The sequence below is a fragment of the Trichomycterus rosablanca genome, chromosome 22 (assembly GCF_030014385.1).
Source record: "Trichomycterus rosablanca isolate fTriRos1 chromosome 22, fTriRos1.hap1, whole genome shotgun sequence".
Taxonomy (NCBI): domain Eukaryota; kingdom Metazoa; phylum Chordata; class Actinopteri; order Siluriformes; family Trichomycteridae; genus Trichomycterus; species Trichomycterus rosablanca.
In genome coordinates, this window is record NC_086009.1 from 5,048,613 (window position 1) to 5,068,854 (window position 20,242).

The following is a 20,242-nucleotide window of genomic DNA, read 5'->3' on the forward strand; positions in this document are numbered from 1 at the left end:
GGATATAGAAAATGACTGAATTATTAATAAAACAGATAGGTGAGCAGCTGGATGCGTGAGGTCATTGGTTGATATAAAATCATATAGGGTGACTGTATAGTTTAAAGAGAGTTTACCCTGAGCTGTTTCTGCTTTTGATGCTCGCTGTCCAGCAGCTGCTGTTTGAGCCGTGTCACCGCCTGCTCCAAATCCTCCATCACCTCAGATGCCTGACAAAATCAGCACATTCAACTGATAAACTGTTATGCTTTCACAAGCTTCGTTTAATTATTGACTTTAGTAATTTGTCTAAGTAAAGGTAAAAATAACACTCGATATAATATAGCAATATTTCGAGTCAATGCAACTATGTCTTCTTGTTGCTGCCCAGAACATTCTACAGTTAGAACATTTAAAGCAGAGTCTCATATTTGCACCTATTTGTCTTTCTGTAAGATCTATCTATACATAACATGAGGTGAGAGGGATTAGTAAAGCATGCCGTTCTTCTGGAGGCTACCTTGGCTGCAGACAGTGCATGCTCCTGCTGGAGGTGGCTCATGTCTGCGTGGTGTTTGGTTTGGAATTGCTGCAGTGCCTCCTGATGCTGCTCACTCTGCAGCTCCTTCTCTCTGTGCAGAGACGTGTTCCTAAAACACACCCGAAAACCGAGAGAACAGACCCGGGGTGAGTGATTACAACAGATACCGGACTCTCTGGTATGAACAAACTGAAATGGAGAAACATGATGTGTGTGTGTGTGTGTGTGTTGTTTTGTAAGCTGCTGTAAGCTGCTATGTACGAGGGTTCTTCAAAAAGTTTCCGCACTTTTTAAACTCTATTTATTAAGAGGTGTCACTTCACAGCAGGAAGGTTCTGGGTTCGACCCCCAGTGGAATATCCCGCTGTGCCACCTGGGTGCCTGGTACCAACTTTTTAATGCCATCAGGAAATGTTTTTGGTTGAGCGAGTAGCCACTGATGCACCGCTGCTTTCACATCATCATCACATGAAAATCTTCTTCCTCTTAAAGCTTCTTTGAGCGTCCAAAAAGGTGGAAATCAGATGGTGCTAAATCCGGACTATAAGCGTCTCTCAGATTTGACCAAATACTACTCCTCCCACCCTCACCGTTTCCAACCAAAACATAAATGTGCAGAAACTTTTTAAAGATCCTTTAGTGTCACAGAAAAACATGGCTACCATGACAACCATGTGCCTCATAAGGGATACACCGGGGGCAAAGTTCCCTCCAGTTCGCTCTTATTAATGTACCACAGGGTTCAGGTGTGCTTTATGTCTTTCTGTGTGAGTATGCTGACCTGCGATTGGCCTCCTGCAGCTCAGCGCTGATAGCAGCGATGTGGATCTCTAGCTCGGCTTTCTCCTGAGTGACCTTCAGCCTGAGCAGGTTGCCGTTCTCCACCTCCACGGAAAGCTGCTTCACCCGCGCCTCCAACTGACGCACAGTCTGCTCCTGTACACAGAGTGCACGAGTAGAAGAAATAGCTCAGTGTTTAACTAAACTTACTTTATAAACTGACCCCCGACCTCCTAGACATGTGAGTCCAAGGCGGAGACAATTAAATCATTTCGAGACTAGACTGTCTGTTGAGCACCTGAGTCGGATGGTAACACAGTTTTTCACGACTTTCTATCCCAACGTATAACTTCTCACTTTTTAGTGATTGTATTTAAGATGCATGAACTATAGGACAGAAAAAAGCCTGTGGAACATTAAAACAAAACCAGACATAAAGGAAAGACAGCCCACATCCCAACATGTCCCAAATACACATACGCTCTTCAGGACTGCTTAATAGAAGCCACTGTCCCCTGCATGGCAGCTGATATATGCGATGACAGCATAGTGATCTGAGATATCTGATGTACACACCTAGCTGGTGTCTGTAGAAATAAACTTTTTTTTTTTATTAGGACAATGCACAGCTGCTCAGTTGGTGCAGCCATCCAGAACACTAGTCCACCAGTACTGAGAGCTCTCAGGTTTAAATCTTAGCTCTGCTATCGAACTGAGCGGGTGTCAACACATGCATTTGGCCGTGCCTAACAAAGGTGGGTAGGTCAATGGGGTTCCTTACTGCTGCTGAAAATGCGACCTCTGCTGGCTGATCGAGGAGGCTGCACATGTGGTGGATGATTGACAGAGGAATTCCCATAAGACTCCTCTGTAAGAACATACCATTGAGGGCTGGTCGGTGACTCAGTTAGTGTGTGGGTAGTGTTTGGGAGTTGGAAATGACTAAATTAGGAGAAATATGTATGGAAATTAAGGGTTTTTAAATTAGGACAATGCAAGGGCGCTCAGGTAGTACAGAGAGAAGGGTAGTTGTCGCGTAGCGGTTAAGGTACTGGACTAGTAATCAAAAGGTCACTGGTTCAAGCCCCACATCTGCCAGGTTGGGCCCTTAACCCCCAATTGCTTAGACATTATACTGTCACAGCTGTAAATCACTTTGGTTAAAAAGGCATCTGCTAAAAGCCGTAAATTTAAATATAAGAAGGCCGGGGGAACATTTCAAGAGTTTGAGCCTCTGCCAAGCATGGCTAACGTTCAACACTCCCAGGTGAACACTAACACTGAGTCAACGTAAGGAAGAACAACAGACCACAAAGATGAAGCAAAGTCTAATCTGCTGGTTAGATGGAAGAGGGGGGTTATTTCATCATCCCCTCTATCAAACATGCCCCTATCCTGCATCATTTTGGAACAGTAACAGCACTACACAGGAGATAAGTACCTGAGCATGGACACGTTCTACAAACGAGGACGTGTCGCTGTACACACATGCACTACAAGGCCAAAAGTATGTGGACGTCCCTTCTTATTAAGTTCAAGAGTTTTAGCCAGTTTTACTGCTTACCAAGCTGAATCTGTGCCACAATCCATTAACACTCAAGTACAAGTTTGAAACTCCTACCACGAAGTCTCATGTTTGCGGTTTCTTTCTCTTTAAGTCTTTGTGCAGGACGAGTACATCTGTCAAGTTACCAACCACATTTAAGACTATTTCCTAAATATTAAAAAAATAATAATAAATGTGCATGATGCTATTTCTGCATTTATGTGGTTCAGCTTTGGGTGCTCACATACATTTGATCACATCATGTGTATAAAATCTGTAAATACTTTAAACAAACACAATCTAATTTCTCCCAACCAATAAATGCATATAAAATAAACTGATTTGGTTAATTAATTTTTATACTTATTTCATTTTGTGCAACAAGAACTTATTGTTGAACAATATCATACAGGAAATTCAGAGCAAATAAGCAAATAATTAAATAAAGTTATCTTTTCCTTTGGCTGCCAGCATCTGACGTAATAAAGCTGCGAATGTTTTGAAGCTTCAGAAGTTCTTCAGGCTGGGGGAATGCATGATCTGGAAAAAATCAAAACATTGGCTCCTGGCCATGACCTGTCAAAACCAGGTAGTAAACATCTCCATCTCAGAAAGCACGTAGCAATTTAAATGATTCTCCTTCACGGCGGCTTGTTACCGGCAAATAAGAGGCGAGTCTTCTCAGCACCTAACGAGGTATGTGGTTTCATTTAAGCACTACATATCTACATATTTATTATCGTTCAGGTGAAAGTTGACGACCTTAACTCTTATTACACAGTCAAGTGGGATCAGGGAATTTAGCCCGAATCATCAATCACTGTGTACTTATATTATCATCACAGTAATGGTGCACTCTGATGAGCCAAAACATTAGGACCACCTGCCAAAAAGCTGTCAGAACGACATGACCCCCTGGAGACATGGACTCTACAAGACATCTAAAGGAGTCCTGTGGTATGTGGTGTGTGTTTTGGTTAATTGCGAGTCTGAACGAGTTTAATTCGTTGACAATGTTAGATGTGCATGTAATTTTTCCCCCTCAAAAAGGGGGATGTAGCAAAGCCCCAGTCCTGATGTAGCAAAGCCCCCCAGACATCAGACCGCCAGGTTTGATTGTTGGTATATTTATTAGGATTTTAACGTCATGTTTTACACACTGGTTACATTCATCAGTTCAAGTTTTAATGTCAAACAAAAGTCATGAACAATTTTTTTTCTATTTATTTATGCATTTTCTCCCCATTTAGTTTAGTCACTTTGTCTTTCGCTGCTGGAGATCCCTGATTCGAGGAGGGTAGATTGCTCCTCACGCCTCCTCCGACCCGTGTGCAGTTGAAGCGGACCCCTTATTTTCGCCTTTATCTGCTAACCAGGGTTCTTACACAGCGTTTGAACACCCCACCCACTTAGTCCGGTCATCCCACCCAGCAGACACGGTGGCCAATTATTGTCTGCTGCAGGCACTGCCGATTGTGCCCGCTAGAAGGCGCCCAGCCGACCAGTGGCAGAGCCAAGATTTGAACCGGGGTGTTAAGGATCTTGGCGCTGGTGTGCTAGCGGAATATCCAGCTGCGCCACCTGTGTGCCTAGTCATGGACAATTTTGTATCTGCAATTCACCTCACTTGCATGTCTGCAGGACTGTGGGAGGAAATCCGAGACATGGGGAGAACATGCAAACTCCACACAGAAAGGACCCGGACTGCTCCACCTGGGAATCGAACCCAGGACCTTCTTGCTGTGAGGCGACAGTGCTACCCACTGAGCCACTGTGCCACCCCGATTGTTGGTATAATGTACTTACAATGAAATGTAAAATGTGCTTGTTGCCAGATACATGTATAATGGGACCATTATTGTCCAGGTTATGATTCTGATCACTTTGGAAGAAAATGGCTCTCGCTGTGGTTCGATAGCATCCTTTATGTTTATCTGTAAAATCTGTTTTTAAGTCTCAAATCCTTGATTCTTTGTTCTTTTTCTTTTCAGTATACAGAAGTTTTCTGTATACTGGGAATCACTGGATCTTGTGCTTGGCTGTGTTCACTAATCATTAAACCTGACACCTGCTCTGACAACTGGTGGATGCTGTAATTCTTTTAAAAACACTGAAATATGCTGCCCCGTCCACGCCCGAAGTAGTGCCAGAATATGGCAGACAAAGACATGATGAAAGACAGGAATGCAAACAAAGGCTTTCAGAATTGGTGGAATGAAGACATCAAACAGAACCAGGGCAGAGCAAACGGCTGCTCACCTTGCCTGACAAAACCGACAGCTCTGGACTGCGAGGACAGCCGATACAAAGGTTGTGTGTGTGTGCGCGCGCGTGCAGCTAAGGGCATCCTAAACCAACAGAATGTCAGAGTGTAATTTCCAGTGACAGAGCGCTCTTTCAAGCTTGGAAAGCTCCTGTGTTTAATTATTAAAAAAGATCATTGCTTTGTAGGGCCGTCTATGTTTTTCAAAGTGGGAAAATTTGAGCCCGCTGACAGACCGCTGCCCAACCTGCTCGACTCACGACTGCGACTGAATTCAGAACGCACAAAAATCTCAATTAGGTACATCAGGGGACTGCGTTTGCTTTCTACTTTTGGTTACTGATGCACCGTTTATCCCTGAACACTCACAATGCGCTCAACCATGTCTGGGACACACGAGGGGCAGGACCAATGTGAGAATGGCGGTAAGTGAGACGAAATATAAAACAAAGGCTGTCTAAGGTTTCTTTTCCAATTGAACTGCATGGCCATAAGTATATGGACACCCTACCTTATTAGTGAGAAGAGATTTTCCTGCTCGAGCATGATTGTGCCCCAGTTGGTTTGGTTTGTAGGAACTCCAATGGCCTGCACAGAGCCCTGACCTCTCTCCAACTTATACCCTACATGATTGGCTTACCTCCAACATATATGGATTGATAAAAAAATGTATTGCTTTGATCCTTGTCTTTGGTCACTGTCTGTAAAGAGCTTCACATTTCCTCTGTGCCAGTGTGGTTCCCTGTAACTCCTGTAACTGTAAATTTTCATCCACCTTCCAAAAGCATGCAGGGCTATTCCGCCGAATCGGTGCCATTTCCGTCCCCAGAACATTATATGTATAAATGTATATGAGAATTAACTTTAATATGCATTTTTTATTGGGCAAAGTGTCCTGCACATTGATCTAATTGCACATTTAGGATGTATAATTTAAAACCTTAATAAAAACTCCCTAAAACACTGAAATTATAGTATTTTTCCATGTTTGTTTGTTTATTAGGATTTTAACGTCATGTTTTACACTTTGGTTACATTCATGACAGGAACGGTAGTTACTCATTATACAAGGTTCATCAGTTCACAAGGTTATATCAAACACAGTCGTGGACAATTTAGTGACTTGCATGTCTTTGGACTGTGGGAGGAAACCGGAGCACCTGGAGTAAACCCACACAGACACGGGGAGAACATGCAAACTCCACACAGAAAGGACCCAGACCGCTTCACCTGGGAATCAAACCCAGGACCTTCTTGCTGTGAGGCGACAGTGCTACCCACTTAGCCACCGTGCCACCCTATTTTTCCATGTCCCCACTCTCTAACACGACACTTTACAATGAAATATAAGAGTAAAACCCTTCAGAAATGCCTTTTTCTTTGCATTGTTTGGTGACTCCAGATCCCATCTATGTTTAAATATTTATTTTCCATAAGAAATTTATAATAATGTGGTTGAAATACATGTTTTAGTCACATCCCCAGTCCTGTTACCCTAAAATATTCACCCTTTTGAGAAATATTCTCATCAATCAAGTCACATTTTGAACAGAAATGTAAATTATCTGGATCTACTGGAAGAGCAAAGATAAGTTCTCCCTTTTTCCCCTCTATATTTGATTATATTGTACTCTGACTGGACTGAGAAGATTAATCTTAATGTACAACGTTACCTAAATCCTTCTTAGTTGTTATTTGTGTAAATCAGTAGACTGTGCCCAGTGTTCTCATTTACATTTTCAGCATTTATCAGACGCTTTTATCCAAAGCGACTTACACAATGAGCTGAACACGATGAGCAATTGAGGGTTAAGGGCCTTGCTCAGGGACCCAACAGTGGCAACTTGGTGGTGGCGGGGCTTGAACCGGCGACCTTCTGTTTACTAGTCCAGTACCTTAACCACTGAGCTATCACTGGCCCAGTTCATCATGTTCTCATGATTTTAGCATGAACTCCATGCTGCTATTTTTCATATATTTACTAATTCTATGTGAAAAACTCAGTCCTGTTACTTATATGCAGCTCATCTTCCACTTAGAAACCTTGTAAAAATGAAACAAAGTTGCCTGAGATTGACCTATATACATTCTGAATAGTTAAGTGTGTGTGTTCCTAGATTCAGTGTTAAACAAAGATAAAAACATGAAGGTTAATTTCATCAAGTTACTACACGCAAATAGCACCCATTGTGTGGAATGGCCCTGCAGCAGATGGATTGGAATGTGTGTGTGTGTGTGTGTGTGTGTGAGAGAGAGAGAGGCATTGCACTGATTGGTGTTTATTTCTGTAATATGTTCAGTGAATCCAGGTTGGACCAGACCCCCTGCGACAAAGCGCATGTTGAAACATCTAGTTAAATGTCTTCTGTGCACTTGTCAAGATGACAAATTAATCATTACATTACTGTAGATAAAAACATACAAAACATAAAACAAGTAAAACATTACCCTGAGGGTGTCTGGGTGGACCAGTGGTCTAAAGCGCTAGCACACCACTGAAAGTTTGAATCTCAGCAGAGCCACTGACCCAAGAATGTGATGTAGTGTGTTTACAACGTGGTCGTGATCACTCACAGTGGTTTGTGCCTGTGTGCTGTATTCTGCCTCCATCCTTGCCAGCCGCTGGTTGGTATCCTCCAGCAGTTCCTGAATGTTCTCGGTGTGCTTCCTCTGCAGATCAAACTTCTCCTGCTCCATCTGAGCCACAGCGGCATGGAGCTGCCAAGAGACGGAGCATCGTGGTTACCATCGTATAGGTGAATTACAGCTAGTGACCAGCTGCTTAAGTATTATTGTTCTGAGTCGTGTTTTTAGCTGCTGTAGACTTCGACATCTTGGACATTTCGACTAACAGATTGCTAACTGAATTGCCGTGGGATTGCTAGTGTAACAGACTTTTCTGTGGTGTAGTGTGCTCACAATGTTTGCTGTATGTGTTTACATACTGAGTGCATTTTGTCCCTTTGTGGATTCCATAATCAATGGAAACGTTTGCTTCTCTACACACATGATCATCGTCTGTAGTCTTACGATAATTTGTCTACGTACACTAGGACCTCGGTTACGCTAGGACCGCCTCATAGTGCAAATTAACCAGTAAACAAAAAGCACTTGAATGCGACTCCACTTTCTGTACAGGCACCTCGAGTTACTAACCAGGGTCCTTATACAGTATCGCAGACCCCACACCTTTTTTGTCTGGCCTTATTCCACCCAGCACTGCCTATAGTGCCCGCTAGAGGGCGCCCAACTTGGAGAGTTCAGAATCCCCAGATAATTATTAATATTGCAAATGAGTTTAATTTTCTGTTTGTTTTTATGGACGTGTGCTTGTGTAAAATCAGAAGCGATGGCCTGAATTCACAAAGCTTACATCACTAAGCCTCCCGGAGCAAGAAACACTTCAAACACAACCTTGTGCACAAATACAAGGCAACAGAGAGGCTGAAGAACACACTATAAAAAAATATTCTCCACTATAAAAACACCAGGAACACAGAGGCGATGGCCTTTCTACTCTCCCCGACTCAAAGCCAGGTCTTCTAAAGTCTGTCCTTCTGAAAACCCGTCCTTCACGAGCGTCGGTGGAAATTGACGGCTCTCCGGGCCGTCCGTACCTTTTTCTCCCATTCGTCTTTGAGAGAGTCAGCACTTTGATCCGACATTTTCTTCAACTCGGCGATCTGCTTGTCTTTGCTCTGGCGGATGACCTGGGACTCGCGCAACAGGCTTTGAACTGTGGGGGAGAGAAGAACGTGAGAGACGGCGAGGAGGGAGAAAAGAGAAAGAGACAAGGAGGGAGAAAATAAACAGAAGACTTGGCCACAGGGCAACCCGGTGTCTCTCTCACACATTCTTACTTTTGAAACTTGTGGTCTCACCCTTCACAGCTATTCTAATTAGCATTTCTAAGGAAACTGGGCGAGGAATGCGGATCGCATTAAAACGGGCTGTAGCCATAAACATGACATCTGTAAAGACCATGTGAAGAGATCAAAGCAGATAAATATTTGTGGTTGCTATACTACATGGCTGAATGTGGGTTCGTCTGATTCAACCACACCTAATATAATTAGGAGGTGAAAAAAGTTTGGCCTCCCACACATGATCGATAGACAAGCATTAGTAATAAAATAGTAATACAGTAATAAAAGAGCTCAGTAACTTTTATCATGGGTATAGAGCCCACCGCTGCTGAGATCTCAAGCCCTTGGGTATGAATCCCAGGTGGTGCTATTGACCTGGCCGTGTGCCCAACCTGCAACCTTTGCTGTCTGTCCAAGGCACTTGCAGTAGTGGTGGGTCTCTCTATGCACTGTATGGTGACTGCAGACATGTTAAAGGGGGCGTGTGATTGTCTTAGCTCTCAACAAGGGAATAAGGAATGGGGGGGGGGGGGGGGGGTATTGTAAGGTAAAAACCTCTAGGAGCAAGGACAGCTCAATAGATTGGAAAATTTCTATTTAGTCACTATATTAGAAGTGCATAAATGAAAAGGTTACATAAAACAATATATTTTTTGGCCGCTCTTGTATTTAGGGATCACAACAGCATATCTGGTCTGTATACCAGACGGCCAATGCCCTTCCTGATGCAACCCTCTATTTTTATCCAGGCTTGGGACCAGCACTAAGAATGCATTGATAAGTGCACCTCTCAATGGCTGGGCTTTTTCCCCTCTCAGACATGAATTAGCCAATCAAGTCTGAGCAGACCCCTGAATGGCAGAGCCGGGATTCAAACCCACAACCTTCCATTGAATTGCCCATAGGTCTACCCACTACGCTACTACTGTCCTCTAATAATAAAGGTAAGAGAAATGGCAGAAGTTGATTAAAAAGAGTTGCATTATGACCCGAGAGCAGCAGAAATAAGTCACATTGAAAACACTAAGCAATAAACTGCAATGCAGTCTTGTGTATCTTGTGTTTTCTAGCTGTCGAGCCCTTCGATACGTCCCGACCCTGAATTTCTATATTAGGTGTTTATGGGATCCTGGTGAAAACGCACCTTTTTTCTCCAGCGCCCTCACCGCTTCCTCCTCCTCTTTCTGCTTGGCCCGGTGCAGATTCTTCAGCTCCTCAATCTCACTGTTCTTACGCTGTAAAATCTAGAAGACAAAAAAACATGAGTGGTTACAAATATTATTTCTTGTTATACACTATACAGCCTGAAGTATGTGGATAAAGTTCAGGTGTTTTAGCCATGCACATTAATTACAGGTGTATAAAATCAATTCCATTAAATAAATTCCAACTTTGTGGTGACAGAAGACTGTACCCCATGCATAAAGCAATGTCCACTTGGCTTTCTGTTCCAACGTTAGAGCCTGACATTAGAAATTTGCACTAAATAGGGATTCCAAAAGAGTAAAGGTGTTGTAGCTAGAAAGAGGGAGACTTTGCAACTTCCATATTAATTCCTATGGTTTTGGAATGGGAAGCTCATCATCAGGTGTCCACATTATTTTGGCCATATTGTGCATTTTACAACCAATTGTACATGAGGGGTCATACACGTGTTGATTTTATATCACAGTAATGATATTGTGGCGACCAGCTGGTTACCCCTGTGTGCATCATCGGCCATGGCCTCAGGCCGCAGGGCATCCGCAGGGCATCCCCTGGCTGATGATGCACGCGGGGTAATTCCCCCTCTGCCTACTACGATGACGGACCAGCCGGTCGCCACAATACTTATTTCTATATAGAATACACAGATGAGCCAAAACATTAGGACCACTACCTTATATGCTGACAAAATAGCTCTGATCCACTGAGACATGGACTTCACAAGACATCTGGAGCAGTCCTGTGGTACCTGTTACCAGGTGGATCGTCCTGCAGTGCATCCTGGTGCACACATACCCGACCACCAGTAGGATCTTAGTAAAAACAGGATTCGCTGGACCGGTTGACTATCCTCCACTGCTCCGATGTCCAATTTCTATGATTGTATGCCCATTGTGGGTGATTTCAATGGTAGACAAGAGTTAGCATGGGCACTTTGACTGGCCTGTAAGTACGCAGCCCATATACAGAAGGGTTTGATGCAGTCTGTGTTGTGACATCACCAGTTGGTTTATGCCATAGCGTTCAAGTCCACAGGCATTATCGAATCCAGCTAGAACAGTTTACATCACTGCTTAAAAAATCTTTGACAAAGTCGAAGCTCTACCAGTAGATTCAGTAAAGGTGCAACCTGACTTTATACATGGTTAAATGACAGGATGTGAGATGTAACAGGCTCATGTTGTCTTAAAGAGTTTGGGAGCACAGTCAGAACTGCAGAAAAAAACAAAATAAAAACAATACGTGTGAGGTGGCGAATGAGAGGGGTCTGTTTTGTTAATTTTTATTTAGCCATTTGTTCTTTTGATGCGTCGACTCTCCGCAGGTCACCCAGAGACCAAAGTCTGAGTTCAAAGCTCGTGCGGTTGGTGTCCCAGCAGCCAGCGTGATCTTCTCAGCAAGGAGGAGTGGGCAGAGATGGACGTCCAACAGGACACCAGATTGAGGGGTGAGGGAACAGGGGACACCCGCTGATCGGGACTGGACGAAACTCCAAAAATGGACAGTGTCCGAGTGTTTGTGTGCCATTTGAAGAGAAAGATGCACCTGAGTAAATATTGACATCCTTTTCAAACCAGCTTTGATGGGAGAAATGCATGAGGATCAAAAGCTGTTTTTTTCTCTGCAGAACAGCTGATGTCCAGTACGCAATATATAACGGTCGGTCGACTTTTAAGTTGTTGAAAAACTTAGGGGACGTATCCTTTGATCTGCAGTTAAAATAGGCACAGGCCAGTCAAAAGCACAACCTAAACACTGAGGCACTGGTATGTTTCAGCACGTTTGAAATGGTCATGTATTGTGCCTAAGAACCTAAGAATTGATAGGTTCCTTGAATGGTCACTCAAGGAGCTCTTGGGTTCTGCATACACTAGCTTCACCTCCATGAATTCTCGAGTTTGAATCTCTGCGAAGCTACTGACCTACCTGGATGTCCAACAGAGACAATCGGCTGGGCCTGAAACTGCTACAAAATGCAACCACATGCGCATGTTGGATTGAGGCACTGGTATGAGTGGTGGAGGATTCACATAGGACATACATTTATTAACTAAAAATCTAAGACATGTATTGGATGGTGTGTGGTGTATTTTGGTATTTTAAACATGATGTACCACACCAGCATACACGAGGCACTGCCCAAATACCTGAACATCCACTAAACCAGCGTTTTTTAAAACCCTTTTTCCACGTGACCCACAATTAGTCCCACACAGACTCAGGGAGAACATTCAAACTCCACACAGAAAGGACTCGGATCGCTCCACCTGGGAATCGAACCCAGGACCTTCTTGCTGTGAGGTGACAGTGCTACCCAGAGAATGAATAAAAGAGATGACTACATCTTAGAATATATAATATTAAAAAAACTGTGGATTAAGTACAGAACCCTGTGGGACTCCAGTTAAAAGGCTGTATGGAGAAGATGTAGATCCCTATAATCATTATCAACTGGGCTTTAAAGCAACAATGATACAAGATAATGCTCTGTATGTATAATGAACTACAGAGTTTCTAACACAACACCTACGAGGGTGGCAAATCCAGCTAAATAGACCTGAAATGGCTTCTTTTTTTTGTTTTTGTAAAAAGCATGAGATGCAACAAAGCTCCTAATTTAAAACATGCTGTCCAGTGTCCAGGTCTCACAGCCCTTTTTTCTCTTGTGTAGACTAATAAAGAAGGGTGTTATCTAAACAGAGAGTGAACAAAAGAGTGCAACTAAAGAGAACGGGGTACATTTCAGAGAGCCGCACCACCTTAAAAAAAAGCGGCGACTTTTGATTAAAAAAAAGCATCCCTAAAAGTTATTATTTTCTCCCTGTGAAGGTATAAAAAATTTGCAGTGTCCATCAGAGGATTATTTGTCCTGTTTTAGTCCTCAGAAGTGCACTCTGTTGCTAAGCTTATCATCCTGTGAGATGAAAGCCTCTGGACGAGAGTAGCGGTGGGAGAGGGGGGTAAAGAGAAGTTCATGGAACATTTAGGGGACACATGCAATTTTCCAATCGTCTCCTTTAAAGAGAGCATTTCCGCACACAGGAAAGTCATGACTGAAAGGGAAGCGGAACGAGAGGCTGAGTCTGCTTCGGGAGATGTTCTGCTTTTAGGTGGCGGCCATTTCTGCTTTTAAGGCATCTTTGGGTATAAAGAGACGCCAAACTGTCTGTGATTTTGTGTGTCTGTTTAGAAGGGGATGGAGACTTTAAAACAGACAAATATTTATATGGCGTATGGTCTGTATTGTCAGTACAGAGAATGTAGCCCGAGGTTTAAAGCTCAGTGGGTTTATAAGAAATAAATCCTACATGTTTACGAATTGGAACTTTCCCAAAGATTTAATAAGGAAGTAATTAAGTAATTAATAAGGAAAGGGTTCGAGTCTGATTTATGCCTTCATACAAACAGCCTTCCACAGCCTCTGTTGTTTGGATGGGTATAACATTTCAGAAAAACATTTCATAATAACAGATAAGAATGCAAACTGTTTAACAGATTCCAGAGTTTCTGACTAACAAATAGGTGTGAATAAAAAGCTCAGAATCTCTTGCCGTGACAGTGGGTCTGTTTAAAAATCTAGTGAGCTGCCTTGCTGCCTACTGCCTACCTGGGGCAGCTGCCTCAGTAGAGAGGATTATTTTAAGATAACACACTTATAAGGCAGATTATTTAGACACACTATGTCACCACAGTTCTAGCTTATTAAGCTAACACAAGCATCGGACGCTCCCTCGTTATTCAGTCAATTTAGGGTTCCTTACTAGGCAGCATCTTAAGGTATCTAAGAATTCGAACAGCCTTCTTCTCGGGAGCATGTAGGATGACATAAAAAGCATCAATGTAGAGAGATCATTAGGTTTTCAAACAGACCCCATATTTATATAAACAACTTGTGGAAGTACAGTTCAGGTAAAAACTCTGTTAAATACATTCATTCTTTTAATACATTCATACTTCATTCTTTTCTTTACATGCATAGCTGTTGTACAACAACTATAAAACACTTAATGAGAGGCCTGTGCTGATTAAGTGAATCACAGCGGTGATGTTAATTGTGATGAAAATTTAGTCATCGAAATCAAAAATGTGTGAAATCTGTGATTTTTAAAAGACAAGGTCCATGAAATTAAACCCATTTTCTTGTGGATTTAGTAGGGCTTTGAAGTTCTATTGTTTAAATGACATAAGAGCATTTTTCCTCATGCGTATATTTAACTGCAACTAGAAGCACGTGAAACGCATCACATTCTGATCCTCAATTCCATCACATGTAACAGACACGCAGGGTCTTCACGTTCTCATTACCTGCTCAGACAGACAATGACCATAACACTCATGTTATATTTATGAGAAGGCTAATTAAAATACGCTCAGTTTCAGCTTTAGAAAGATATGCAAAACGTTGTGCTTTCCTTCAGCTTTTCAACTCATTAAAAGAGAAACGTATGCAGATTGGATTGGACATGGAACGGTTGCAACCGGTGTATAATTAGATGGTTTCCTCTGTGATGACATGCTCACTGTGACAGGCAGGTGCTGAGTACAGACAGAGTAAGAAAAGAGATTTGAAAGGAACGATTTTAGATGAGATACCTTCTGAACATCACTGTCGTGCCTCTGTTGAAGCCTCAGCTTCTCCTCCTGATGTTTGGCCTGTAGAACTTTAGTCTTCATTTCAGCCTGGAAGAAAATGCAGTACATGACAGTTAAAACTCAACAGTGCAAGAATTTTGCACGTATTGCTGTTTTCAAATAGACCTGTTGGTGAGAAAATGAAGTGCAGTTCCTTAAGCAGAAAACTACAATCTCAAATCGCTAATGTTCAACCTCTTGATGTCCCTGAAGCAACCAAAGAGTCCAAAATCAGCACCATGAAGCCTAACTGAAGTACGTTTCAGACGTCATTACATAGACTGAAAAAGACCTGAGAAGAATTTTGTTATTAGATAAAGCAAAGATATTTGGTCATGATAACTATTAGTATGTTTAGATGAGAAAAAATGAGTCATTTAAACCTAACAACTGTATCGACTATCAAGCATGGCAGGGGTTGTGTCACACTTAAGGGCTGTTTTGATGCCAGTGGAACTAGTAAATGGCAAACTTTTTTTTATCCTGGTTAGGATGTGGCAGGTCCAGTTTTACCACTGGGCGTAAGGCAGAAATACCCTGGACAGGGTGGCAACCCATCACAGGGCTCCCCCCTCAGTCATAGGTAATTAGGCAGCAGCAGAGGAAACCAGAAAGCATAGTGTGTTCCTCTGAGTGCATTAAAGCTGGGAATCTGGTGCTGTGTGGTGAAAAGAAGCCAGCAGCGTGTGTTAGTCCATCTACACATCTTTATTTAATAAAAAATAGGGAAGAAGGTTTTAAACCGAAAAAAGATGTTTGTTCCTCTAAGGATCTTATAAAATAAAGTAAAAAAAAAATCTACAACATGTGAAATAGGTGTTTAAAACTATGCACACGAATGTTTTCCTTTTTTATCAGGTTTAATAGAAAGGTATTTGTTAAAGTTAGTCTGACAGGCTATGATAGTCGATGAGCAAATGTTTTCACACAGAAAAAAAATTCATTAAGAGAAGAATCAAAAGAACAGAGAACATCTGCTCAGTAAACCTGAGCCAGTTCCACTCATATGGGGGGAGAAAAGGTAGGCGAAGATACATAGCACCTCTATAGCTATGCTACAAAGTGAGAAATCAATGTTCATTAGCATTTCAATCCACTTCTGTTTAAAGCCCAAACGTGTGATATTTCAGCTCGGGAGCTTCGTGCTCCGCATGTACAGAAAGTTCTGGAAACAAAAAAAAGAGCACACGAGAACGATGATTAAATTCCTCTCAGCCGAACCTTCCAATCCAGCTCAATATTTCTGGGATCAAAAGTTCAAGGCGAGTTGGAGCACATCTCCTTCCAGGCCTTTCGGGTTATCAAACACCGCGCCGAGGTTTGCCTGCGCCCACCCTTTCACTCACACTGGGTGGGGTTATTTCTCACTCTTATCCAGATGCACACTCATGCATGTCCTTCCAGTGTATCGCTCAACGACACGGCCGCCGGGCATTCCTGACGCCGCGTGTGCGTGTTTGATCTAGCGAGCGCGGCACTTTTGAAAAGCGCCTCCTCTGCCCTGGGCCGAACAGGGACCCCGATCGTTCATCGAGCAACCACTGGATTATCTTATCTCCCCTAGGGCATACGATGGCATCAGAGCGAGAAACAGACAGAGATGCTGCGGATGAAAGCTGGCATTGTTCTTTCACAATAAACAGTACGTACCCTGGAGCGGGGCTTCCCATGCACCGGGCCGTGGGCTGACACCGGCCCGCGGGTCGCTTCATAGCAGGTCTTAACAATGCAGCAGTCAGAGAATTAAACTCTCACAGGGGGGCAAAAGTACAGATTAACAAATTAATCACTGAGGTGGCATAAAAAAATTAACAGATCACAAAGACCTGCATTAAAAAAATAAAGTACAAACACAGACACACTCAGCTGAAGTCTGGGATGTTCCTTTTGTAACTAAATAACCGAACTTTTTGAAGAGATACATTCAACAAATTTCAAATTGCCAGTTTTAAGTTGTACAGCAGCCTCTAAGCGTATGATCAAAAGCCTGATTGATTGTGGACAGTGATGTGATTTTGCATTTTATTTCATTTTTGGCCTGACACAGCCAATCATGTCTGCATAGGTGCACAGGATTACATCTAACCATCCAGATAAAACCTTCTTTAACATTAGCACACTGGTTCATGTGACCTTATGGGTAAACAGAACCCTCAAATGTGCAGAGAAAAGTCACCAGCTATAATAAATAATAACTACAAGTGAGGAATCACAATAAATTAAAGAAACAGATTTTTATACCAACAAATTATTAATCTATGTTGCTATCTAAATATTTTGTATGCATTTTTAAGATAAAAAATATTAAAAAATGAGTTCCATTATTCATAAAATAATAAAAATATTATTACTAGTAATTATTATTATTATTAATGATACTTATTCATTAATATTATTTATTATTATTAATTTATTTTATAAAATATTTAAAAAATGAGTTCGTCATTTAGTCATGTGGATAAAAATATTTTCTAATATAATAAAAATTATTATTATTATTATTATTAATTATTTATTAATAACAATTTCAATTATTAATATTTTTTATTTATTTTATTTCATTACTTTTAATAATTTATTATTATTTATTATTAATTTATTTTAGAAAATAATAAAAAAAAAAAAAAAAAAAAAAAGTTCCAGTCATTTAGTTATGTGGGGAAAAAAAGACACTGAAATTCCAAGAGTGGAACATTTTCATGGCAGAACTATTTATATGAGCACAGAGAAGTACAAACTCCATTTCTGGAAAGTTGGAAATGTTTTGTGCAATGCAATTAAATCTGAAGTTGTGTTAATTCTCTTTTTAGAAAAAATAAATTTGATGCCGGCAACAAACTCAAAAAAGTTGGGACGGGGTAAAATAAGAGTGCTAAGACAGATACTATAGTTGTATTGTTAGTAAAAACTAGTGTAGCCTGTCCATTACATATTGTGTTAAAGACATCAATAAATATGTTTATTTTGTTTATTTATTTATTATTTTGGGTCAGGAACTGTACCAGCTGTACTGGAACAAAAATAATGCCACCGATCAGAATGCCCCAAGAAACTTAGACCTACAGTGTATCACAAAAGTGAGTACACCCCTCACATTTCTGCAGATATTTAAGTATATCTTTTCATGGGACAACACTGACAAAATGACACTTTGACACAATGAAAAGTAGTCTGTGTGCAGCTTATATAACAGTGTAAATTTATTCTTCCCTCAAAATAACTCAATATACAGCCATTAATGTCTAAACCACCGGCAACAAAAGTGAGTACACCCCTAAGAGACTACACCCCTAAATGTCCAAATTGAGCACTGCCTGTCATTTTCCCTCCAAAATGTCATGTGATTTGTTAGTGTTACTAGGTCTCAGGTGTGCATAGGGAGCAGGTGTGTTCAATTTAGTAGTACAGCTCTCACACTCTCTCATACTGGTCACTGAAAGTTCCAACATGGCACCTCATGGCAAAGAACTCTCTGAGGATCTTAAAAGACGAATTGTTGCGCTACATGAAGATGGCCAAGGCTACAAGAAGATTGCCAACACCCTGAAACTGAGCTGCAGCACAGTGGCCAAGATCATCCAGCGTTTTAAAAGAGCAAGGTCCACTCAGAACAGACCTCGCGTTGGTCGTCCAAAGAAGCTGAGTGCACGTGCTCAGCATCACATCCAACTGCTGTCTTTGAAAGATAGGCGCAGGAGTGCTGTCAGCATTGCTGCAGAGATTGAAAAGGTGGGGGGTCAGCCTGTCAGTGCTCAGACCATACGCCGCACACTACATCAAATTGGTCTGCATGGCTGTCACCCCAGAAGGAAGCCTCTTCTGAAGTCTCTACACAAGAAAGCCTGCAAACAGTTTGCTGAAGACATGTCAACAAAGGACATGGATTACTGGAACCATGTCCTATGGTCTGATGAGACCAAGATTAATTTGTTTGGTTCAGATGGTCTCAAGCATGTGTGGCGGCAATCAGGTGAGGAGTACAAAGATAAGTGCGTCATGCCTACAGTCAAGCATGGTGGTGGGAATGCCATGGTCTGGGGCTGCATGAGTGCAGCAGGTGTTGGGGAGTTACATTTCATTGAGGGACACATGAACTCCAATATGTACTGTGAAATACTGAAGCAGAGCATGATCCCCTCCCTCCGGAAACTGGGTCGCAGGGCAGTGTTCCAGCATGATAATGACCCCAAACACACCTCTAAGACGACCACTGCTTTATTGAAGAGGCTGAGGGTAAAGGTGATGGACTGGCCAAGCATGTCTCCAGACCTAAACCCAATAGAACATCTTTGGGGCATCCTCAAGCGGAAGGTGGAGGAGCGCAAAGTCTCGAATATCCGCCAGCTCCGTGATGTCGTCATGGAGGAGTGGAAAAGCATTCCAGTGGCAACCTGTGAAGCTCTGGTAAACTCCATGCCCAGGAGAGTTAAGGCAGTTCTGGGAAATATTGGTGGCCACACAAAATATTGACACTTCAGGAACTTTCACTAAGGGGTGTACTCACTTTTGTTGCCGGTGGTTTAGACATTAATGGCTGTATATTGAGTTATTTTGAGGGAAGAATACATTTACACTGTTATATAAGCTGCACACAGACTACTTTTCATTGTGTCAAAGTGTCATTTTGTCAGTGTTGTCCCATGAAAAGATATACTTAAATATCTGCAGAAATGTGAGGGGTGTACTCACTTTTGTGATACACTGTAACTGCTTAAATAAAGAGTTTAGAAACTTTAAGAGAGCATGTGTCCTTTATATACGTCTATATTTATTTTAGAACAGAATGAGACCTGGTGGACTTGGCAATGTGACTAGTTTAAAATCGGCAACAAATCAATGAGGTCTATTTGCTCCAGTTTCTACTGGCATCCAAAAGCGAGGCGGCTTTTAACCTTGAGATTTACATATTATGTAGTGATCATCACCCAGATAAAATAGGATGTTATAAAAAGAACAGTGGTACAGTCTTATGATTATTTAGCATTTATTGATGTGAACTGCAAACTTTATATTATGTCTGTTTAGAACTACTACAGTAAACCACAGTTCTGGACTCACACATGGTCCTGGTACGGAGGTGCATCAGTGCTCAGAGCATGGGTGAAGGTACTATTGTAGTGTGATGGTACTATTGACACTGAGATGTAAAATGCTGCTATTCAGGTGACATTTCTTCCCCTGAAAGTGATTTCAGCAAGACAACACCAGGCCTCATTCTACACTCGCTACAACAGCTCTAGGTTTGCAAACAGTTTGCAGAGTGTATGTGCCTGACTGGCCTGCCTGCAGTCCAGATCTGACCCCTATTTAATATGTATGGCACATTACAATATTAATTTTAGTTATTTATTAGGATTTTAACGTCATGTTTTACACACTTTGGTTAATTCATGACAGAACAGGCAGCTGATTACACAAGATTCATCAGT

The 20,242-nt window shown here is 41.9% G+C and overlaps 1 protein-coding gene across 3 annotated transcripts in view; it reads right to left on the bottom strand.

Annotated features, from left to right (window-relative positions):
* Positions 1 to 20,242, bottom strand: part of cep112 (centrosomal protein 112) — a 119,722-nt gene that overhangs the window by 78,542 nt on the left and 20,938 nt on the right. For all 3 annotated transcript variants that reach the window (XM_062985093.1, XM_062985094.1, XM_062985095.1), the window contains 7 exons: positions 14,775 to 14,861; positions 10,120 to 10,219; positions 8,727 to 8,845; positions 7,684 to 7,827; positions 1,302 to 1,456; positions 500 to 629; positions 117 to 209 (listed from right to left, as the gene is read on the bottom strand). In XM_062985093.1, coding sequence (XP_062841163.1) covers positions 117 to 209; positions 500 to 629; positions 1,302 to 1,456; positions 7,684 to 7,827; positions 8,727 to 8,845; positions 10,120 to 10,219; positions 14,775 to 14,861 — 828 coding nt within the window. The remainder of the gene's footprint in view (positions 1 to 116; positions 210 to 499; positions 630 to 1,301; positions 1,457 to 7,683; positions 7,828 to 8,726; positions 8,846 to 10,119; positions 10,220 to 14,774; positions 14,862 to 20,242) is intronic.